At 41.1% G+C, this 25,430-nt stretch overlaps 2 protein-coding genes across 2 annotated transcripts; both read left to right on the forward strand.

Annotated features, from left to right (window-relative positions):
• Positions 1–135: 135 nt before the first annotated feature.
• flvcr1 (FLVCR choline and heme transporter 1) lies at positions 136–15,703 on the forward strand. The gene is made up of 10 exons (XM_075459470.1): positions 136–1,288; positions 1,668–1,812; positions 3,079–3,219; positions 5,629–5,696; positions 7,311–7,414; positions 7,844–7,954; positions 9,721–9,826; positions 10,174–10,282; positions 10,371–10,438; positions 13,227–15,703. The coding sequence occupies exons 1-10, from the start codon at positions 581–583 to the stop codon at positions 13,314–13,316; spliced, it is 1,650 nt and encodes a 549-aa protein (XP_075315585.1). The 5' UTR covers positions 136–580; the 3' UTR covers positions 13,317–15,703.
• A 3,478-nt stretch (positions 15,704–19,181) lies between these two features.
• LOC142375231 (uncharacterized) lies at positions 19,182–23,480 on the forward strand. The gene is made up of 6 exons (XM_075459199.1): positions 19,182–19,262; positions 20,280–20,594; positions 20,920–21,204; positions 21,368–21,481; positions 21,567–21,595; positions 22,892–23,480. Exons 1-6 carry the CDS (start codon positions 19,217–19,219, stop codon positions 22,967–22,969), a joined length of 867 nt encoding a protein of 288 aa, XP_075315314.1. The 5' UTR covers positions 19,182–19,216; the 3' UTR covers positions 22,970–23,480.
• The last annotated feature ends 1,950 nt before the right edge of the window (positions 23,481–25,430 follow it).

Consider the following 25,430-nt stretch of genomic DNA (forward strand, 5'->3'; position numbering starts at 1 on the left):
ATATGTTTTTGTTTGATAATAACCATTTACATTTAGTGTACTGCTCAGAATGTATTTTATAATTTAGTTGTTGTCATAACACTGGGAGAAAACTGGCTCAAAGTGAGACATTTAAACTATTCGGATGATGCTGAGCGTATATTTCACTTCACGATCTGTTGCATCGTCACTGCATTCGCGCTTCCACATGGTCACACACGCACGCCCAGGCAGCAGTACAAGATACAACCAGCTCTTGCTGGCTGCTCTACCATTGGCTCATCGGCATCGGACGGCCGTGTGTCAGCTGTGCTGAGCGGATAGATAGATGCGTAGGGAGGCAGCCAGATGGTGAGACGCGCAGAGGAGGGCATGCGGCTTCAGGAAACGGGATGCCTTATGAGGGTTAGGACTCCTGGAAGCGTGATATTTGAATAATGAGGCTCTTATAGTCGACTATTACACTCTTATTAAGCAGCACGCTTGAATTCATTGTTGCCGAATGAGGAAACCACTCATTTCTTGTTTCCTCGCTTCCTGCCTCGCTGCCAGTTGATCATCTCCGTTGCCGGCAGACGACACAAAGCGTTCACCGGGCATCATGGTTGCCGGTGAGCTCGTGCAGGAGCATCTGCGCGCAGATCCCGGCGCACCTGACGACATCACGGTCGGCAGGAAGAGCCCCGATCTGGAGGGAGCAGCCGAGCGGTGCCCGCATCAGACGTACGCAGCCGCGCCGGCGGAGCGGCCGGGGGACGCGGACACGAGCCGGGAACAGGAGGTGCCGCCGGATGAGAGAGAGGCGATGCTGCCCAACGGCGCAGGAGGAGGAGGAGGGGATGCGGAGGGGGAGGAAGGGGAGAAGCTTGAGACCAAACTGTACAGGCGCAGGTTCGCAGTGCTGGCTGTGTTCAGCCTGTACTCCCTGATGAACGCGTTCCAGTGGATCCACTACAGCATCATCACCAACGTGTTCACCGGCTACTACGGCGTGGCCAACGACCAGGTGGACTGGCTCTCCATCGTCTACATGGTGGCATACGTGCCGCTCATCTTCCCCGCCACCTGGCTGCTGGACCGGAGAGGTTTGCGGTTGACGGCCCTGCTGGGCGCCGGGCTCAACTGCGCCGGCGCGTGGCTCAAGTGCGCCAGCGTGAGCCCCGACCGCTTCGGAGTCACCGTCGGCGCGCAGGTCGTCTGCGCCGTGGCGCAGGTGTTCATCCTCGGCCTGCCGTCTCGCATCGCTTCGGTTTGGTTCGGACCCCGCGAGGTCTCCACCGCGTGCGCCACAGCCGTGCTGGGAAACCAGGTCAGCAGGGCAGCGTGCGTGTGCGGGCACACCGCGGATTATTTATAGGTTGTGGGTTTGTCAGTGTGTCAGTGTGTGTTAGATAAAAGAGATAAATAAAGTAGAAAGGGGCCCAAATGCAGAGATGAGAGACACTAACGGAGTAGACCCCAATAGATTATAGAATTACTAAATAGAATAATTATAAAATGATATTTTATTTTGTTAAAACAGTCTTAAATCAGTCAGGATAAAGCAGTCGGGTTAAAACAGTCAGTAAAAATAACATTAAACAGCAAAAGTGAATGATATCCAGGGTTGTTATCACCAAGCACTCATTACACATTAATGTGTAGAACACGTTGTATAACCACTCAGTGTGTTGTTGTTTTGTTCCTAGTTGGGAACGGCCATCGGCTTCCTTCTGCCTCCAGTTTTGGTTCCTAACACGCCCGGTGATGTTGAACTGACTGGTCACAACATCAGCATCATGTTTTACGGCACTGCCGCTCTCTCCACGGGCCTCTTCCTCCTCACAGTTATAGGTACGTTATAGGTCACTTTAAGCCATTTACAGTGAGCATCCATCCATTCCTGCTGCTGGGTTCTGTGGTTCTGTGACCTCTGATTACACCTGACCCACATGTCCTCAGGGTCCCGTTCAGGATCAGAAGCTGAGATTGAGATTGGAATAGTTTTAGTTAGAGGTGAGACTTTTACGCAGATTCATTTTGCGTTGGAAGAAATTAAACTAGAGTGAGTGTTGGGAGGCCTTAGTAGCAATGAACCAGTATGCAAATGCATTGTGTTGAAACCACAGCTGTGGTTGAAACCAGACAGTCAAATGCAGAGAAGTTATCTCAGTCCAACAGAGTACTCAGGGTGGTGGCAAGAGTTCCCCTGTGACAAACACAATCCTGTAAAAATGGAGGCATTATGGGAACAAAACATGTTTCAGCCTGTCTGAGGTGACTCAAAGTGCATTTCAGTAAATGACTTACAGTATTTTGAAAAGAGCAAATCGGTGTTTGTAGAAGTGTTGTTCCATTTACAAAAGATGGACAGAGCCACCAAGACTGGAACATGAAGCAAACGTGGAAATACTTTGGATTGCAGTACCAGTACTGGCCTCTTTAAATGACCTTGTATTAGAAAGAAACACAGGAATAGCCTTCCTTTGCGGAGTTAAGGCGAAATTGGTAATTTTGCTATAAAATTAATTTCTTCAGTCAAAACAAGTTGAAACTCCTTTGTCCTTCATATTTCAGAACTTTCTGAAGAAAATGCAGTGATTAATGTGTTTCTGCTGGAAACAGGAAGTTGAACTAACTGATGCAGTGGGTAGTTCCTCATTGATATAAACAACCACATCAAAAGAAACTTCCTTTGGTTGAGGGAGAGAGAGGTTTCTCTGGTTCAGAAAGGGGAAATTATTGGTCAGCATCAAGTATTCAAAACAACTAAAACTGGATTTAAATCAGTCCAGCGCAATATTAAAACCTGGAAGGATGATGTTGAAACATCAGCTTGAATGATTGTGATCTGAGATCATTTAAACTCTTTGTGAGGTCATCTGACTTCTGAATGTACTGAATAACCAGATTTAGTTGGTTCCCTGACGTCACGAGCCTATCAAATGATGAGAATACCATCGTTTAAGTGTGTGACTTTTCTTTTTTGGTGTAAAATTCCGGTCCAACCTGAAGAGGTTGTCTGATATTTGTGGCCATCCTCGTAGACATCACACAGTGGTCTTTTTGTCAAACATTTGACCTTGTGAGATGGCTGAGCTGTTTCTGCTCCTCTTACAGTCATAACAGACCGACCCCCCCTCCCTCCCAGCCAAGCCCAGGCTGTGTTACCAGGCTCCCTGCTGGACGACTACTCCTACAAACAGTCCATCATCAACCTGATGAAGAACAAGGCCTTCATCCTGCTGCTCATCAGCTACGGCAAGTGTCACACTCTTCTTTAACATGGTGACATTTTACATAGCAGTCTTATCTACCAGATTAACATCACAAGATGTCAAGGATTAGTGGTTAACGAGGTCTCAAAGTTTTACTAGAAAGCAAACTAATGAGAAAATGTTATAATAACATTTGCACAAATATCATCATAGTACAATATAATGTAAATTATCCATATACCCTATATTTGTTATTGGTTCAGTCTGCTCAGTTAAATTTATTTTTACCTTTATTGTTAAATGCACAAATCTGTTTTTTATTTAGTTTACTGATGTTGTTTATTACTATTATTATTATTATTATTATTATTATTTACCCTACTCTTCATATTGTAGATTTGTATATAGATAATATTTATTTCTCTGATGTTTATTCAATACTGTAGATTTGTTTATAGCTGATGTTTATTCTCTATTTTTATTCTATTCTATTTGCTTGTTTTTCCTTTAATTGTTTACAAATCTTTTATACTGTACGCTGCTGCAACACAATAATTTCCCAAATTGGGATGAATAAAGTACTTCTATCTATCTATCTATCTATCTATCTATCTATCTATCTATCTATCTATCTATCTATCTATCTATCTATCTATCTATCTATCTATCTATCTATCTAAAGCAGTAGTTAAAACTCCTGTTTCCACTTCCTCCTACTTCATTTACCACAAAATTACACTTTAGCCAATGAAACCGCATTAAATTATAATGCTAAATTTATTTTATGGAACTAAACGGTGTCCCTGCAGTATGACGTGTATGTATGTGATGTAACACTTCACTTAAACTGCGATTTCTGTGTTTCAAGACCCTGAGTGCTATGTAATCTAATGACTCAAGGCCATTTGAAAACTGCCACACTGCAAATCGAGCCTGGCTCAAAGTCCCCTCCTGTTCCTTCGGGTCTCCAACGGGATGGTTTTCTGCCACATGTTGCTTCACATGTGTCTCCCATGTGCTGCAGACCAACACACTTCAATGATCCGTCTCTTACTCCGTCAGGCTGACTTACTTAGGATCGTTACATGTCAATCATACTATTATCACAGGTTACATCCCTTTACAGTGTGATCCTTTTACCTTTTTTTATATAATTAGAACAGAACATGAGGTGATATATAAAAATAAAACCACAAAGGGAAAAAAAGACAAACACTAAAACATACAAGCAAGATGTTAATATGCTTCTTTCTTGTTAAACATAGGTTGGGCGTCTCGGGAGAATAAACATTTTCCATTTCTTCCAAATTTCCTCAAATTTACAGTCCTGGAGCCTCACAGAGAAAGTAATTCTCTCCTTTCGATAGATTTCATATACCATATCATACCATTCCCTAATAGATGGGGTATCTGGTTTAAGCCATTTCCTTGTAATTTCTTTCCTAGCAGCAGCACTCAGCTTATTACTCTCCTTTTCCCATTTTTGTTTGATATATGTCCGTCAGGCTGACTTTCACTGGTTTTTTCACCTACTTGAGAAACGTACAGGAAGATGGCTGTAATGTTATCCCCCCTTTTTTTTTTTTTTTTAACTCTTTATTACTAGTACAAAACATTGAACAATTACATATTGAAGGTCCGGGGGTGGTCAGTATTTTCGAAAGTCAGAATATCATACACAACGCGTTAAAACGGTCTCACTCATCGGCCATTTCTGCCATCGTTTTTCACCCAGATCTTTTTGGAGTCGGATTGAGTCGGTCATTTGCTCCAGGACATGCAGTTTGTTTTACAATATCAACAAAAGTATCTGTAGTGGGGGCATTTTTCTGGAGCCAACATTTTGTGATGGCCTTTTTACTTGCTGCCAGCAAGACCCCAAGAAGATAATTATCAGCTTTACTCAGTCCATCTGGAATATTTCCAAGATAGAGAGTTATGAATGATGCATTGATATTGAAACATAGAAATTATATCCTCCAGAAAATCTGAATGGAGGGGCAAGACCAAAAAACATGGGCATGATGGGTCTGTTTGGACTTCTGCTTTGTTAGTTATAAAGAAACCAATTAAGCTTTTCCAACATAAGTCTCTCCAAGTCCAGGAGTTGGTGGAGGATGTTATTCCCTTTTGACTCATGTGATCACTCTCACTCTGTAACTTGGCAACATCCATTCATCTCTGTCCACCCTCAGAGGAGGAAATGACAGCAGAATACACAAACTGAACCGGACTAATCTACTCCCCAAAAGAGCAGCCATCTCTGCGTTAAAGCGATGCTCTTCCCTGCTGTATCTGCATTCTAACAACGTTGCTTTTTGCATCTGTGTGCAGCCGTTTCTGCCTTTAGAGTTTGAAAATATGAAATCAGAACCCAGACCTTTTACCCATGACCTCTTTTGGCTCAATGCCATCATAACTCACTCTACTGCCTCTTTGTTCCTGTCTGCAGGAATATTGACGGGCGCCTTCTACTCCGTCTCAACACTTCTCAACCAGATGATCATGGCCTGCTATGAGGTAAGCAGGCAGCTGGTTCTTCATCATCCTTCTTGTACTCACTCCTGTCCATTGCATTTTTTTATGTCTGATCATTGCAGGTTTACCTGCCTCGAGATGCTGTTGATAGTTGAGAAATGGACAGATTCTGATCTCCGATATTTACAGTTCAGTTTATGTTACTTCAGATATTTGACAAATATCATCTAAGGTCCATTTAGTACCTGATGCCGGAGCTTTTAACCACCTCTCACCGCTCTGATGTTTGCTTTGTAGACACTTTTAGTGAAGTGGATGGATGGAACAAGGGAAGGAGGGAGGGAACACTCTGTCTCTGAAGGCAAATTGCTGCGATAATGGGTCATCGTGTCAGTGAATTACACCTGTGATTGGTCATTGCTTTTGTCCACATTTATTGACCCGGAAAACAACTTGATGCTTTACAGACAACGAGTTTTCTTTCGGACATTCATTATCCCATCCTGGATTGGAATACCGAGGCCTCGGCCTTTGACCGCCACTCAGTCCACTTTGCACCAGACGCTTTATTAGCTGCCAATTTCTGTTCATTCTCTCACCTGTGGTGATGAGCTGTGGGTATCGACAGAAAGAATGAGATGGTGAGTACAAGCGGCAGAGATGAGCCTCCTCTGATGGGTGTCTGGGTTCCCCCTCATGGATAGGGTGAGCAGCTCAGAGGGGAGTCAGTCATTTGGTCAGGATGCCCTCCAGACATCTAAGGGAAAGTGTTCTGGGTCGATCCTACCTGGAAGAGGTCAGGGTAGATTTGCTGGAAAGGTTATACCTCATGGCCTCCACCTGACCTGGAGGAGGTGGCGGCTGGGGAGAGGCATATCTGAGGATCTCCTCTCAGACTGTTGCCCCTGCTACTCAGTCCCAGATAAGCAGCAGAAGATGGATGGCTGTTCAGAGTGCCATGGAGATCAAAATGAGTATGTTTCATTTAGAATCATGAGCAACTCAAAGACTTTCTGGAATGAAAGTCAAGTTTTTAATCTTATCAACACATTTGTATTGTGGATCGTATACCGAAGAAGACATATTATGAGTGAAATAAGCAGAGTTTGACACAAGAAGTGGGCTGAAAGTCAGTGGCAACAGGTCTGATGGAGGGATGAATCCTCCCCCCAGAGCCCGGACCTCAACATTATTGAAACATTGCATGCATTGTAAAACAGTTTTTCCCTGTTTATCGATGCATCCACTATCCTTTTATTGCTTAAAATGTATCGGACCTGAGCAGTGAATGCAGAGTATGGGAGAAAGGATGTGTCGAGAGAGGAAGGAACAGAGAAATCTCTGATGGCTTTGATGAGACACAAACTTATTGTCTGAGGCTCTGAGTTCATTAGCTGCTTTCACGCATGCCTGCTGCCCAGCCTAACACTGTCAGCACACACTCACTCACACAGATCCTATAAACCTTAGAAAACTCTTTGTCTCCCAGCAGAACTGTCAGATGACTTAGAGCACTGGAAATCCTCGACCCTCCCCCCTCCATGCTGCCCATATTTACATACTTCCAGAACATGTGACTGACCCTATAATCCACCTGTTGTCTCTTTAAATGAAGACAAAAAGGCTACAGCCCCCTGTCTCCTCTGGTCTCTGCAGAACCAGGAGCTGAATGCTGGGAGAATTGGTTTGACTCTCGTCGTCGCTGGGATGGTCGGCTCCATCCTCTGTGGCCTGTGGTTGGACCACACAAAGACGTACAAGTATGCAACACAATAACTCACCTCTGCTCTCCGCTCATTTCTTTGTACATTTGAGTTCAGGCCTCTCTGGAAGGAGATACCAACAAAAGTACATGCACACTATCCTCGAAGATATTACATGTTTTCTATGACATTGTAGTGATTTGCATCATTAAGATGCCCGAAATAAACGGGCAGACACAAAAAACTTCACTTTGAGCACCAAGTGTTCCACCAAATGAATTCTTATTTCACAAACTCATTCTGTGGAGAATAAAACCCAAATGCACGAACATTTGCAGTAGAACAGGTCAGAACAGGTAGAACAAAGTCAGGTAGAATCATCGCTTGAGAAGCTGACATTTATAACAAAAACAAACATAATTCATGGGTAGTAACTGAGGGATTACCAGTGAACATAACCTAGTTACTGTGGCTTATCTTCTCCAGGATCACAACTCTGATCGTGTACGGCCTGTCGTTTCTGGGCATGGTGGTCTTCACCTTCACCCTGGACCTCAACAACATCTACCTGGTCTTCGTCACGGCTGGAGTCCTGGGGTACGACACCTGATTTGTTGCAGCTTTACAGACAGGAACCCGCGTTACAGCAGCACTGTTTTTACACTCTTCTGCGTATTTTAGTTCCATTTATAAATATGAAACAAATGTGCCAAAGTCTGATTCAAATTAGTCAAATAAAGACTGTTAAATAACAAACTTCCACAGAAAGACAGTCATGGTAATGTGGAAGTACTGAATGTCCCAGGGCTGTCTCACATGGACATTTCAGGTAATGTCAGAGGCTCCATAAACTCACAGTTTATGTCCACATTCACCTTGTGAACTTGCTTACCACAGTTTGTATCTTCAGAAAAATGCCTAAAGAGCATAAAAGAGTTCACCATGAGTGATAAGAACAGAAGTGGAGTTCAAAGGCCACAGCGACAGCTAAGATTTTCCTGTCTCATCGCTTTAGAAAGCAACACTTAGGTTTTCCTACACATAAGATGATGTAAAGAAGCAATAAACTACACGTTTATTTAAAAGGATACTGAATGGCTGTGAAAAATGAGCACCACTCAGTTACATTTATGCAAGTTTGACAAGCTTGGCTGCTGAACCATCATAAATGCTGCTACAACCGAAAAATTATATAAATTAACTAGGGCTGGGCAACGATTAACATTTTAAATCTAATTAATCACATGATTTCCCCGATTAATCACGATTAATCGCATTTGTACGCAAAAACCAAAAATGAATTCAAAAGTAGTGTAAAGCTTTTAGCATTTAGTTTTATTTTAAATGTGCTGCCATATGAATGAAAGTGCCATAACATTTGTTGTGCAAACACACTTTTAACATCAGCATCTTTCTGTAGTTTTTATGTAGAAGCCTCGCTCCACTGTCTGTTTCCTTGAATGACTTGCTGCTATCAGTTGTGTGTTTTGCCTTTAAGTGATATTTTAGACTGGAACTACTACGCTGAGAAGACAATTCAACTTGGCAGTGTTTACAGATGACTTTGGTTCTGTCCACTCCGCCGTCTGGAAGAACTTTAAAATGAAAATGGCCGAGTAAAAGTTCCGTACCCTTCTCCATGTTTGGTGGATCCACCGATTACTTTCTTTTCCGGTTCCACAGCAGACAGCAACAGACTTTTACAAAATAAAAGCCTGTGAGCAACAGACTTTTACAATAATAAAATAAATAATAAAACAGGGCTGGTTTATGGCGTAGTGGGTTGAGCAGGCGCCCCATGTACAAGAGGCTACAGTCCTCGCTGCAGCTGGCTCCGGTTCGAGTCCCGCATCGGACAGCCCTGTGCTGCGTGTTGTTCCCCCTCTCTCGGCCCCTGCTTCCTGTCTCTCTGAACTGTCCTATCCATTAAAGGCACAAAAGCCCTAAAAAATTTTTAGATATTAAAAAAAAAAACATGCGTTAATGCGTGATAAAATATTTAGCGGCGTTAAATAATTAGCGAGTTGACGCGATAATAACGAGTTAACTCGCCCAGCCCTAAAATTAACACGAAGATTAAACAAAAAGTCAAATTATTAGCTGTTGTTTTCTCTGGGATTCACCTAAAAGACCTTTAAGTTCAAGTTTAATTCTCTCAGCTAGAAATGTTGAGCCAAGGACACAGACTGGATCTCCTGTTTCGTCCGTTGTTGTAGGTGTAAACACACGCAGAAAATACATGTTTACATGTAAATAAGACTTCACACCATTTGGAATGCTGCAGATCCGGAGAGTGAGAAACCTGGAGTGTGTGATGTTTCCCTCTGAATATCCCAGCAGTGAAAACAGATCTTCTGTTGCAGGTTCTTCATGACAGGCTACCTGCCTCTTGGCTTTGAGTTTGGGGTGGAGATCACTTACCCAGAGTCTGAGGGAACGTCCTCAGGACTTCTCAACGCTTTTGCTCAGGTACAGCAAAGGCACTGCGGAATGTGGGACATTTTCTCATTTCTGATCAGATGCCAATGATAATCCCTATTCGGTGGTTTTTGCAGAAGAAGATGATGTTTGTTCTTCCGCTGAAAGGCGGTTTTTGACCTGAGGAAACTAATTTGAAGCCATATCGAGACTGTGGAAGACAGAAACCTTCTTATTCTGAGACATGTTTATCCAGAGAAGCTGGATATTTATAGTTTTTGAAACACACCTGTGTTGAGTGTTCAGTCCAGTCTTTCTACGGTTTTGTAGGTAGTTTTCTGCATCTCACCTATAAGGCACTGACACGTTTTTGTTGGTGTGTGTTTTTGGGTTTGCAGATCTTTGGGATGATTTTCACCCTGATTCAGGGGAAACTGACCAACTTCAGTCCACTGGCTGGAAATCTCTTTCTCTGCGCCTGGATCCTCCTGGGAGTACTCCTCACAGGTAGACTGTGTGTAAATCTGATAATTGTGGTTGTTAAACTTAATATATATGAGTTGTAATGTGTTTTTTTTTTTGTTTTGTATTTCAGCCTTAATCAAGTCAGAACTGAAAAGACACAACGTCAACATGTTAACAGAGAGCAGCAACCCACGAGCAGTAAGTCTGTCCGACAGCCAGAACTCACAGTTGTGCTTTTGGGCTTTTTTTCTTACCTTAAAAGAAGCTTTCATAAAAGCTCTGCAAAGTTACAAAGCCAAAAATCCACACCACATTTTCTCCCACTGCTCATGAACTGCTTCAAACACCTCATTTTTAGCTCATGCTGTCCCTCTTACAGTTGGTGACGTCACCATGTTACTCATTTGAATGTTGCACGATTGGTGTCAGTAATGGGGTCGGGCAGGACACGGACTTCAAAGGAGTAAAAGCAAACTTGGTTTATTTTTCAAAAACAACAAAAGTCAAAACAAAGGCGCGGCTGAGCCGGATGACGTAACTAAACTGTGGAAAAAAAACATGAGTATGAACGTGACAAAAGACTTGGCATGACTTGAAAACACTTAACTTGGTATGCGTGGTGTATGATGGTGGAGTATACTACACAAAGAAGCACTAAATGCTTGGTGTACGGTGAAACCGGGGTAAGGAATTCACAAACTGAATGAGGAAACCTGGAAACTAAATACTGAACAGGGTGATTGGTAAATGAGTGCAGCTGAGAAACAATGCACAGGTGAAGTGAATGAAACTAATGACCTCAGCATGGGGACTGAGGAAAAAAACAATGGCAAAGCTTAACTAAACATGAACTTAAAAACTAAGACATGAAATAACCTAAAACATGATAAAACTAAAAACATTGGGAAAACCCCATGGACATGACAATCAGTGACTATTTTACGCACCTCGAACAAAGAAGGAGAAGGCTTTCTTACACATCATCATTTTGGCCTTAAAGGTACAATAGATAAAGAATCTGACTTATTAAATGAGCATATGGAGCCGTTAAACTAACAGAAAAACCCCCAAACTGTAAATAAAGTCAGAAACAAATTTAAGTTTACAAGCTTCCAGAAAATAAGCCCACATGCTCTGCTCAGATGCCTCTTTATCATGTATGATACGCAGATTAGTTCTCAGAATGATGCGTCGCTGTTTCTAAATGAACCCCAGCTCCTTCTATTCTCCCACACTGCCACACCAGTCCTTTTTATTCCTCTTATATCCCATGGCGTGCCCTTTAGAGATGACAAGCATTTAGTGCCTCTTCGGGCTGTATTTTTCCTCCAACAAATGACCTTGTGACACATTCTTGAACCTTTTTCCCTGGACATTCCACTTAAATGGACATTAAATCTCTTTCTTTTTCTGTTTTTAGCTTCGATTCAGACAGATTCTCGTATCTTTTAAACAGAGAAACCGATCAGATCCTTTTAATCTCTCGATATAACCTCACCAGAAGCCTGATATTTGGAATGACTGATGTCTGATTTAGGTTTCCAGCCACCTTCTCACCATCGAGCTGAGTCACTGCCCTTCAGAGAGGCCACTTCTCACAGGCTCTCCTCTCTCCTAACAGAGCTTTGTACCCAGAGGTCACACCATTGAGTCTGTTTTTATAGATAATTAGCTAATTCCTGCTTTTATTCAGACATTTATTTGGCCTTTGAACATAAATGAAGAAAGAAATTTCTCCTCCTCCACCTGTAAGGGTTGACTTGTCTTTTAATTAGTGCCATCTGGTGGTAGAACAGAGAACGACGCAGAGAGTCTGTTTCTGTGAGGACCGAAAGAGTCTGTCGGGAATAATTTGAAATATACTCTAATCTGGTGTATATGACAGCTGTATGACAGACCATAAAGGTTAAACACACTAAAATACCATAAATAAGACTAAAAGATAATGGAAATGGTCTGTGAATACTTGTATTTGGCAACGAGGGGCCTGATAGAAGCCGAATGTGCTTCTATAAGCACAACATAAAACTATAATTTAGTAGTAAAATCTGATCCAAAGTCTCGGATAGCTTTGATTTAAAATTGTACATGTCTGGACTTCCTTGCAGAAAAGGCCTCCATGGTATCACCCAATGATGCCTGCAGAGAAACCTCACTGTTTATGCTCATTAAAGCAGGTCCTTTGAGGTAAATAAGCTTCAGTCTGCAGCAGCCTGTCCAGGACAGATGTGGAGTAGATTCACCTGTACAAGCAAAACATGGAGCTGCAGCAGACAGATTACTACTTGATGTGTTCAACATTATAAAAATAAAAGAGGTTGCACAACAATTATACAGTATCCACAGTTGCTTTTATTTATTTTAACTTAGCTAGCCTTTAGCTGGTAGAAATAAATTTCATGTACAAAACAATTCAAAGTGCTTCACATAAAATAAAAGCATTGCAGCAGGGAGTGTAAGAAGCATTAAAAATACATAAAAGAATATAAAGAGAAACAAATAAAATAATTTAAATGAATTTAAGAACAAGCAACAGTGCAGATTTCATGCATAGACACACGAGAAAAGAAGTGTTTTTAAACTGGATTTAAAAATGTCTCCATTTGGTGAAAGATTAATCTCCACTGGCAGTTTGTTCCACTTGTTTGCAGCATAACAGCTAAATGTTGTTTATTTTAATGATGGAAAAGACAATATTCCTCCACACTGGGTCCTCTTTTCCGCCTCCTCTGTTCTCCACCACACCTGAGGCTGACAAATATAACTTTTTGTTGACATCTGTTAACAGGAGTCACTGCCTGAGATGAGCAGGATAACTCGTCCCACCCCCGTGTTCCACAGAATTATTTAAATTATTTATTTAATTTGATTTGTTGTTTTAATGTTTTTTCCTTTGACGCATCGCTGCAGCCCCCCAGCCTATAATCACATAAAACCTTAACTTTTAAACCTACTCGCTTTTTGTTTTTTGCTCTCTTTCTCACAGCTTCCCGCTGAGGACTGCCCTTCAGAAAAGAAAACCAACGGAGTCCAACTGGAGCCCTCAGTCAGTTTCTCCCGTGAAACTTCGCTGTAAGCTGCCAAGTCCCTGAAACACAGAAGCTGCCCCGGGAAACACGTTAGCACCGCAGTCCAAGTGCAGTAAATTAAGGTGCTCTTGATTTCTCTTGCCAAGTGTGTCGTCCTCAACAACTGGGAAGCCGTAGACTGTGTGTGTGAGCCAAGTGTAATCGGGCATGGCCACATTTTACAGCGGATTCAGGCCGGGTGATGGCCAACACTCCACTGAACTCCCCACAGAAAGTCACCGGGAACTGAGGAATACGCATGCGGGCGATGACCTGCAGCAGAGGCTCCCCTGCACTTTAGTTCTGTTTTATGTGAAAGCAGTTTTTGAAGGAGAACAGGCCGGTAAAGCCAGCTTCCAGGACCCGGATGGGTTCTATAACTGTGGGCCAACATCTCACTGAGTTTACTTGAATTATCATTCGATGCTCCGGACTGAAGCTGTGAAAGTCTGCAAACAGGATTCAGTAAGCAGCTGCGATTCATTGTGCACAGTTTACTTCAGACTACATAATAATAGGTTGACTAACCTTCACTAATGAATCTGTGGACGCGACATCTAACGGCATCTAAAGTCCTCACCGTTTTTTATTTGCTGCTTCTATTTCGCACACGTTTACGTGGGAATGTTGAGTTTTCTTTTTTCTCTTGACCAGGATTACACGTTCTGCCCTTCTTTCACAAGCTGGCACGATTCACTGAGGTCTTAAAAGGTCTGTGACATGCTACGATCAACAATGCCACAGAGAGACAGTGCAGCAGCTCCCATGTAAGCTATGAATGTCCAGCTTTGTACGATTGGTTAAAGGGGGTGGACTGAGCAACTTGACTCATTTCTCCTGCCTCTAATCCAGGGAATGTGTCTGAACTGGAAAAGCCAGCTCACTATCCACAAAATGAGAAGAAATAAAACATTTCCTACATACACAATCATACATTCCCCTCATCTGCAGTTTAACCACGAACAGTTGGCCTTGTTGCTCTTTGCGGGATGGAATCATCGTCAGTAATGTGCTGTTAAGACACAACACCTCAGATAAAGTTGGGGCCCTCCGGCAGATTAATACATCAAACATTAGCTCCACAAAGCTCGACCTTTGCTGTCACTTCACTGCTTCCTTTTGTTGCAGTGGGTAATGTCCAGGAACCGTTGTTCAAATCAAATCAAATCAAATTTATTTGTATAGCACATTTCATGTACAAAACATTTCAAAGTGCTTCACATAAAACAAAAGCATTGCAGCAGAAAGTGTAAGAAGCATTAAAAATACATAAAGGAATATAAAGAGAAACAAATAAAACTAGAAAGCTGCAAGCAGCTGTATGCGGGGCCGAGATGTGCGCACGTTGGGCATGCGCTGGACGCTGTAGTCGCACAGCTCTGCCCACACGCATGATACCCTCTGCGTACGTACGAGCACATAATAACCCCAATACGGAGGGGTTTTTGAAAATTTCTAGGGGGCGCCACTGAGCCATTTATCTCCACCCACACACGATACCCTTTACATACGTACGAGGTCGTCAGGGTGGATGTGTGCGCCAAGTTTCATGACTTTGTGATGATGATAAGGCTTTCAAATCTGAAACGCCATCACACGATTTTCACCGCCTGGCCACGCCCACATCATTCAGAGATTGGAAAAGTTTCTCCATGATCTTTTCCCCCCATGTCTTAATCATGTTCAATCAGGTGAGCAAAGGTGTAAAAAAAAAAGGATGTTTCCAACCACCAGCAGGTGGCGCTATAGGTGGATGTCACTATTATAATATGTACGTGTTCAGGCTGGGTCCAGCATTCACCGTATGCAGTTTGGGACAGATTGGATAATGTATGTGGGAGTTCATTTTTTGTGGCGAGTGATGGCGAGTCATCAAACTTTGAGGCGTTGCCATGCCCACGCCCTTTGAGTTTTGAAAAATATACCCTATTATCCCCCCCATGTCTTAAGAGTAACCTGGCCAAGTAGCATTAAATCTGTAGGACAAGTTCGATCATATGCAAGGCGTGGATTCGGTCAAAAATGGCACCAAAACACACTTTCCATCCAAAATGGCCGCCGTCCTGTGGACGTGGGACCATGGCGGCACGAGACTTTTTTGTGCGTCTGGGCATGATGAATGAGTGTACCGAATTTCGTTGTCCCACGCGAAACTAACCCCAATGCGGGGACCATTTTTAAATATCGTAGGGGGCGCTACAGAGTCAATGAGCGACTCCCAAAAATATTAAGTCCAGATTTTTTCATGTCGTCGACTGGCAGGTGGTGCTCGCAAAATTTCAAGAGTTTTCGAGCACTTTTTGCAAAGAATAAGAATAATAGAGAAGAACTCCTACAGATACATTAGGGTCCTTGCAGTTTCACTGCTCGGTCCCTAATAATTAAAACGAATCAACAGTCTAGCAACAGTCTAGATAAATTAAAAGATATCGTGCAGATTTCATGCATAGACAGACGAGAACAGAAATGTTTTTAACCTGGATTTAAAAATGTCTCCATTTGGTGAAAGTTTAATCTCCACTGGCAGTTTGTTCCACTTGTTTGTAGCATAAAAGCTAAATGCTGCTAAATGCTGTTGTTGTGGTTGAGGGTGGTGCAAACAGCAAGAGCAAAAGAGTTCTGGCATCCCATCTCCAGGGCTCAGTGAACGGAGCGTGATTAGAAGGTTTGAATATTTCTACTTTCTGAACCACTCACTGAAAAAGATATTTTTAAGTCAAAGGGGCACCAAACAATGTGACGTTAGACACCCAAAAACATGCTCTAAAGCACAATAAGTGAAAGAAAGTGGAGTAGCGGCCTTTGGTCCTTCCCTGTCTCGTGCAGGGATAAGGTAGCCCCTTTATTTTGGGGATCATAGACCCCAAAACAAGAAGGGACACCGACTACGGATTGGTGCCAAGAATAAAAACACTACGCTCAAATGATTCTCAGCTCTTTATCTCTGTTATCTTGGAGGTTTTACCCATTACAACCTTCATATCTCAGTGTGAAACAGCCGCCCTCACAAAAAGTGGCTTCAGCGAGCTAAAAGTGCGTTAAAGTGTACAGAGTGTTTTCTAACAAACGTTTGTGGACCAAACAGAAGGCGATCAGGTTCTGAGTTCAGCACACAATTTAAAAACACACGCACAACTGCAAGTTTTATACGCCGATGCATGATTTCAGCTGCTGGCACACTGAGAACTGAGCACGTTTCTGCACAAGCTAACGTATTAAAGTTGAGCCTAAATCCATTTTTACCAGAGATGGGACCAAGTCACACATGTGCAAGTCTCAAGTAAGTCCCAAGTCATTTTTTCTTGGGCAAGTCAAGTCAAAGTCAAGTCACCTTATTATTGCAATTTTACCTGCAGAATCTGATCTTAATAAAGTGAAAAGACAAGATATAAGTAACTCTCAGTAATCATCATTGGCCAATGTGTCCAACCTGTTTGAATAAATATGACAATAATTTGGATTTGCATTGTAATTACTGCAAATCAGTAAAATATGTAATAAGTAAGGTATGTAGAGAGGGCATGACTGATTGACAGGGTAGGGATCCAATCATGACGCCATTCTCCTACCGGGTAATTTATATTATTTTTTAAATTAATTTATTAATTTTATATTCAAACTGAAAACATGAACTGAATAAAACTCAAGTCATTCAAGTCATCGTGTCTCAAGTCAAGTAAAGTGCCGAGTCTTTGACTTCCAAGTCCGAGTCGAGTCTCGAGTCTTTTATTTTTTGTCAAGTCACAAGTCATCAAAACAGCGACTCGAGTCCCCATCTCTGCATTTTACCACCGATACTTCTGCATTTGATTTGCACTTTCTTTTGATTCCGAGACCTAAAAGACACGAGTTCTTCTTTCTGCACTTTTTAGAATGATGAATTGGTTTGGTAGAAACATGTTTAACGCTGAATTTGGCTTCGATGTGGCGGCAGGACGAGCACATCCTCCCCTTTGCAGGCGTCATGTCAGGAAACGGCTCCGACAAGTCAGAAGAATGAAATGGCAACAACATTTCTGTGCAACGACGTGACGAGAAACAGACGCTTCTTCCAAGATTGTCCGTGCTCAGTTTTGAATATTGTACTAAAAGCACATAAACTTCAAACCACTGTTAATCTTCGTTTTGAACTGTTTGGTGGTTTAAAATGTTTTTTTGTACTTTTTTTCAGGTTTATTTGATGCATTCTTTGAGTTTCTGACTGCGAAGATCAAACCTTTCTTTGTCCTCATCTAATTTTTGTAACAAACTTTTATAGAGCCCCGAAGTCCTTAGTTCTGCTCTTATAACTTGTTTTTCTTGCTGAGGTTATTTATTTTCTTGATGATTTCCAGGTTTGAAAAGGCTGAGAGTTCATTTGATGCAACCTGGTGAAATGCATTTGCAAAAATCTCTCCTGTCTCGTGTTTGGGAAGCCAAACTTTCCCGCTTCCCAAACTGATCCCTCAGTTTGAGGATTTCTCTGTACGATCAAAATAAATATTCTGAAAACAGTAAAAGATGCCGTGCTGTCGTTGTCATGCCATCACCCCCAAATCGTCACATACTGAGCCCGTCGCCGTGGTTTTAAAATCTCAGGGTACCCACATGCTGTATGTGACCTTATTACTCTGTGGGTCTACATGATGAGACTTTATTACTGTAATCAGATTACAGTAATCCAATACAGTAATAAGGTTACAGTAACTTTATTGTAATCTGATTACAATTACTAATAAAGTTACTGTAATCGGTTACAGTAACTTTATTGTAATCTGATTACAATAAATAAGATTACAATTACTAATAAAGTTACTGTAATCTGATTATTGTAACCTTATTGTAGTAACCTGATTACTCTAACATTACTGTAACTATATTACTGTAATCTGATTATTGTAACCTTATTGTAGTAACCTGATTACTCTAACATTACTGTAACTATATTACTGTAATCTGATTACTGCAACTATATTACTGTAACCTGATTACTGTAATCTGATTATTGTAACCTTATTGTAGTAACCTGATTACTCTGACATTACTGTAACTATATTACTGTAACCTGATTACTGTAACTGTATTACTGTAATCTGATTACTGTAACTATTACTGTCATCTATTACTGTAACTATCACTGTAACCTTATTACTGTAATCTGATTACTGTAACCTGACCCGGCGTCTAACATGGAGGCTGGAAGAGCTCACAGAGAGAGTCAGGAGAAGAAGGATGGAGCGCAGGCCATACTTCTTGGTTTCATGAAGGAAGGAGAGCAGAGCGCCGCAGACAAAGGAGACCACGTGGAGGTTTAACTTATTAAAGGGATAGTTCGCCTCTTTTGACATGAAGCTGTATGACATCCCATATCAGCAACATCATTTCTGAACATCTTCTTACCCCCTGCTGCGTCCTGTGAGCAGAGTTCCAGCCTCGTTTTGGTGTTGATGAAGGTAGTCCGGCTAGTTGGCTGGGGTTTAAAAAATAAAGCGTTTTGCTTCTCAAAACAATATGCGTTCAAAAGAGTAATTGTGTCATTCTTTGTTACAAGAGGATGCTCTGCAGATGTGCGGGGGAGAGCGTCCTCTGCTCCTGCATCACCGTGTGGCACGGGTGGTGAAAGCTGCGCAAAGGACTCTGGGTAATAGGCCTCTCCACCGCCACGGACATTCACACCTCCAGATGCAGGAGGCCGTCCTTCAACATCTCCTTTTCGGTCGATTCCGCTGCTTTGATGGGAAAACGAGGCGGTGTCTGTAGGATGTGCGCACACAGACACTTCACCACATGTTGTGTGTAATTTTCTGTAGAAGGAAGTGAATGATGCTGTTTCACATATAGCTCAGATACTTCGCCGTAAAGAGGAAGTTTAACCACTTAGATATTTTTGTGCCGGAGGTAACAAGTGTTCAAACAGTCCAGGCAGAGAATGTCTTCACTGGTAATAATCTTCATTTGTATTCTTCATGCTGAAGGTAATTACTCTACTTTTCTTTCCTCATTTAGATGTTAAATGGTTTTGTTAAATGAAAACACTTCATCAGGATTGGTGCTTGAGGATTTTGGGGTTCTCATGCTTAACTGTTTGAATTCTGCTTGTTGAAATAGAGCTCATCATTAGCAACAGGAGAAACTCGCTGCTCTGAGCTGGAAAACTACAACCCTCTCCACTCTGTTATACTGAATATCGACGACCTCACAGCTTACATTTGCTTCAAACTACAAAATGTGGCTGTTTTCTCATGCTGCGAATCCTTTTTTTATTTGTTTGTTACATACAAATAAAGACTTAAATCTTTAACAGGAACCTACAGGTTTTTGCCGAACTCAAATATTTAATGATGGGAAGTTACAACACTCTAAGCAACAAGTGTGATATTTGCACAACAGTAAATCCAGTGAAAACTATCACAGACACAGTTTTATCATTACAAATGATTTTTAGTCGCCCATGCAACTCAGAATATGATATATTCTGAGTTGCATGGGCGACATGCCAAAATAAGCCATTTACTACGTCATTTCCTGGTTGTGTTCGGGCAACGAAACTACTTGGTTCCAGCCATAAATGATGCGTCATCATCTTGTTAATGGATGCCATATTGACGAGGGTTAATGAAGAAGAGTTATTCGAGTTATTGTTGAACGATGTGTGTGATGTTTCATCATTTTGACCGTTTTTTCCTTTGAGTCTTCTTGTGTTTTATAGTAAACTCATCTCTGTCTGTGTTTCCTGTGTTTGGGTTTTCCAGTCTTGATACTCTTGGCACAAGAACAGAGAAGATTTAGTAGAAAATAAAGAATTTTGTGGATTATCAAAGGAGGGAACCGACTATTTTACTGTAGTTAATCAGATAAAGCGGAAAGAAGTGATTAAAAAACTCCAGTTCTGTGGTCTCTGACTGTTAATTTAAATCTATATTCATGGTTTTGTTTGTGGTTGATGTGCAGAGTGAAACTTTCCTCAGAATGTGTCCTTTTCTCTGCTGCAGGCATCAGTGGAAGAAGAGACTTTCTCTACAAAAGATCTGGAGATGAGGTCGTTCTGCCTTGTAACAGTGATGCATCAGGTTTCACATGTGAGACTGTTATCTGGCTTTACAAAAGAGATGTACTTAGTAATACTCAAATAAAGGTTCTTCGGGGAAAAGTTGTTACACACTCAGCAGCAGCTGACAGGCTGAGTGTGAACACCGACTGCTCTCTGGTCATCAACAACTTCACTGATGAGGATGTCGGTCTGTACACCTGTCGACTTTTGCTGTACAATAACTTTGAAGGATTTGTGTATCTTAGTACTTTGACTAGTGAGTATTTTTTACATTACTTTCTTTTTTACTTTCTACAGTCAAGTTCAATCCTCCTCATTAACACAACTGAACATTTGATTTGCAAGTTCTCAAAGAATAAGAGAAGCTTTTATCGTTATTAATCTGGCAAACTTTCAGATTTCCTGATCTCAGTTTTCTTCACCTTCATAATTACTGTCAACGTAAAACTGTAACGTTTCCACAGAAAGTTAAACTAAGATACTATCTAAACACGAGTTCTCATGTCAAATCTCCTTATTTTAAAGTGTAATATTCCACAGTTTTTAGGCTGAAACAACATGAATCACTTGTTTTCTCTCAGTCTCTCCATCTCCACCAGATGCTGATATGAAGAAGGATGGAGAAGTCACATTAACGTGCTCTCTGATGAGACACAGGGACTTTGGTCCTTGTAAGCAGAACAGCGTTCGCTGGGTAGATGAGAAAGGAACTCAGCTGCTTGGTAAAATTGTCGGCTACAGAGAACAGAAAAACTGTGTTTCCAATCTGACTGTGAACCATCAGAGTGACAACAGAAGATTCACCTGCCAGTTTTGGGAGGGAAACACTCTGAAGATAGATGCTCACTACACACCTGTCTTCCCAGGTAGGAAATAGAAATCTGATTTCTGTTAGAAACCAGCTTAATACAAGCCGTCCCACTGCTATAAATAAGGATTTGTTTTCTTTTTGCACTTTCTGAGGTGGAGTTTCAGAACTTTGACCTAAAAGTTAGAAAGATAAAATCTTCTGAGCCGTATCATCCACAGATGACTCAGCAGGTTCCACAGACCGGTCTTCTCTGAGGTACATCATGTTGACTCTGCGCATCACAACACTGCTCCTGATGATTGGAATCACTGTTGTCCTCATCAGAAGCAGAGGTGAAGCAGTTCAGATCATAATCAAACCAGAGATCATACATCATACATTTCAAATGTATTCATTTTAGTCTCTCTCTGCTTCCAGGAGGAAAAAAGCATCTTAAAGACACAGATGTGAGTAAAAAAAACCTTTAAAATGGCCCTTTTCTACATAAACTCTCAATGATTTTGGTGTTGATGCCGTATTTATTCACATTTTCAGTCGTCAGTTTGCTTCATCCAGAATCTTTATTTGATCATAGTGGAGTTTTTTAAACCTCTTCATCCCAGTCTTTCTCCTGGAAACATGTTTGTCTACAACTGATCTCCAACTGGTATAAATGATGGAATCACCACTCCTGAAGGATGTTTGTTCATCTGTTTTACTTTGTAGAAAGAAAACTAGTCACAGATTTATGCAAAGCTGGTCTTTATAAGAAAGTTGGAACCTGATGGATGAGGAATATGGTTTTTCACTGGTTTTTGTGTTTTGATTTCTAGTCTTTTCTTTGGTCCAGTTATTTTTCAGGTCTTTGATTCACTCTGTTTTCTGTTCTTAGTTGGTATTTAGTTGGAACTTTTCTGTCCGTTTGGTTCCTGGGGCCTCATGTACAAAGCTCCCACAAAAAAGTACGCTCTTTTTCACGGCAAAGTTCAGATGTTTAAGAGTGAAATGACCGTGGAAATGTGCGGTGCCTCACGCCAACCTCATGGCTGCTGGCGTACGCACTTTTCTTCAGCTGTTGGGTCTTTGGCGACACTTAGAGGTGATGTTAGGAAACTGTCATAATAACTAAATATGAACACAATTTGTTCTCAGACTGAGTGATGTGCACATCTGAGACACATGAACAATCAACACACCCATGTGTCTGCAATTACATTAATGGATATAAAAGCATGCGCAAAGTGGTGCATACCATTAAAAACAATGGCTGCTTTAGTGGCATTAGAAGACTTTGCAAATGGTGCAATTTTAAGAGAGCGCGTGTTCAGAGACAGAGAGGATTTGCGGGCACATGATGATGGAATTATCCGCATCTCAGCCACTCTCTGAAGTGGAGGCGTGCAAAAAATGCTTTCTTTGGCTCGCTGTCCTCTGACATAAGCAACAAACGCAAGAGGAGTGGTGGGAGAGTGTGTGTGAGGCTATCAATGCTGTGGGGTCAGAAAAGCGCACACAAGCAGAGGTGAAAAAGAAGTGGTCCGACATTAAGGTGGATGTGAAGCGGAGACTGGCTGCCCACCGCCAAAGTGTGGCCAAAACAGTCCTGAACGAACTCAGAGCTGATGTTTTACAGATTTTCTCCCTGTTATCTCCATCAGTGTGATGGCTGTTGAATGATCATAAAACTGTGTCTATTGACCTTTATCTGTGCAGCAGAGAGGCTGTTTGACCTGCAGTTTGTTCTGTTGTGTTGTATCTTACAGCTTCATAACGTTGGTGATGATGAATCAGTAAACTACGAAAATGATGGAGACCGCTCTGCTGCTACCTCACAGCTCTGAACTCAGAGACATCAACTGCATCCATGTAAAAGATGCTACTGAATAACTTTACCTTGCTTCTTTTTGTATGTTAAATATGTTAAATTCTCTCATTTGAACCTTTTAAGCTCTTAAAACTCTCTTTAAATGTTTTATTCATTGAAAAATAAGGTTTAATTTTTGATATTCCAGACAAACACAACCCAACCACACCCATTTCATATGACTGATTTGTTCTATTCCTGCAAATAATGAAGAAACGAGCATCAATCAAAGAAGTTACCTTTTCTATTGAGCAGTTTCATCGTGCATTTTTGTATCTAACAGGAAAAGAGTGTGTAGTGATGAGTTATCATGATGTTTTTAGATTTATTCCAGAAGAAGAAGAATGCTTTTGTGACTAATCTGTGACTGATTTTATTTGTTTCTCTTTATATTCTTTGATGTATTTTAATGCTTCTTCCACTCCCTGCTGCAATGCTTTTATTTTATGTAAAGCACTTTGAATTGTTTGTTTATGAAATGTGCTATATAAATAAATTTGATTTGATTTGATTAATCTACCTGTTTATGCTCAGCAACACGACTTTAAGTGAATATAAGCAATCATTTCTGTTTAAACTTCTTCTTTATGAATTTGGATCGATGAATGTTAATAAAGCTGGTAAGTGCACTTCCTGTCTTTTCTTGTTGTTCCGAACACCAGTTTTTTTTTTTTCAAAGTGACCCGGAGATGATTTACATCAGTTTCCTCCGCAGCTGATTTGTGAGTCAACAAAAACTAAAGAAGCAGACCAGCTTTGATTCCTCTGAGTTCTCCACAGGTTAGATGAAGATCATTAATAATCATTATGCTAAAGATTCCTGGCAGCTGAACACGTCTTTAGCATGTTTGAATGAGCACCCGGGTGCTTTTCTGTAACATTTAACATCAGCAGTCTGATCAGGTTTGACTCAATAAGAGGTCTGAGCCAAATGAATGAAAGGACACTCTGCTTAAAAGCTGACTGGCTGAGTAGTAAAATGTACAACTGCAGGGTCACCGTTATGCTGGTATGACTTTTTCTATGTGAAATGACATGTTGAGAGAAAACTGTGACTGTAAAAAGACTCAGTGAGTTTGGAGATGTGCTGCAGCTTTAATGTCACAGACATCATGACGGTGGAGACGTTGTCCTTCAATAAAGTTAAAGATCACGTTTTCTCAATTTCATTGCAACTATATACTACTATAGTACACACTGCATACTACTATAGTACACACTGCATACTACTATAGTACACACTACATACTACTATAGTACACACTGCATACTACTATAGTACACACTACATACTACTATAGTACACACTGCATACTACTATAGTACACACTACATACTACTATAGTACACACTACATACTACTATAGTACACACTGCATACTACTATAGTACACACTGCATACTACTATAGTACACACTACATACTACTATAGTACACACTGCATACTACTATAGTACACACTACATACTACTATAGTACACACTGCATACTACTATAGTACACACTACATACTGCATACATGCTCCTAGACTGTGGAACAAACTGCCCCCTGATATCCTAACCATCACTGATCTCGGCCTTTTTAAATCGAAGCTTAATACCCACCTTTTTAGACTGGCGTTCCAACTCTGATTAGGGCCACTATGCTCATTCTTTCCGCTCTAATTATCTTAATTTTATACAAATTTTATTCAATTAATTTTTATTGCACTTGTGGAAGGCTTTTAATGCCCTGCATCACTTTTAGCACTTTTAGCACTTCTACCATTTTTGCATCGTGTTTTATGTTTTGTTTTACGTATTGTTGTTTTTTATCCTGTTGTAAAGCACTTTGAGTACCAGTTGGTGATTGTAAAGGGCTATATAAAATAAATTTGATTGATTGATTGATACTACTATAGTACACACTGCATACTACTATAGTACACACTACATAGGCAAGGCAAGGCAAGGCAATTTTATTTATAGAGCACAATTCATACACAGGGCAATTCAAAGTGCTTCACAGCTACATAAAATCACAAGAAGGCAATATAAATCATGAAAAATAATAAATAAAATAAAATAAAGAAATTAAAAACCCATTAAAATAATCATTAAGTAATTAAAAAGCAAAGAGTGCAGATGAAATACTTTCAGGTGTCATATGCACAGCTAAATAGAACTGTTTTCAGCCTGGATTTAAACATTGTCAGAGTTGAGGCCTGTCTCACATCTTCTGGAAGGCTGTTCCAGATTTTAGGAGCATGAAACTGAAACGCAGCCTCACCTTGTTTAGTCCTGACTCTGGGCACCAGCAGGAGACCCCTCCCTGAGGTTCTCAGAGCCCGAGTTGGTTCATATGGCTCTAACATATCAGAGATATACTTTGGCGCTTGACCATGAAAAGACTTGTACACAAGCAGAGCTGTTTTAAAGTCTATTCTCTGAGCGACAG

Source organism: Odontesthes bonariensis, chromosome 24 (genome assembly GCF_027942865.1).
Source record: "Odontesthes bonariensis isolate fOdoBon6 chromosome 24, fOdoBon6.hap1, whole genome shotgun sequence".
NCBI classification, from domain to species: domain Eukaryota; kingdom Metazoa; phylum Chordata; class Actinopteri; order Atheriniformes; family Atherinopsidae; genus Odontesthes; species Odontesthes bonariensis.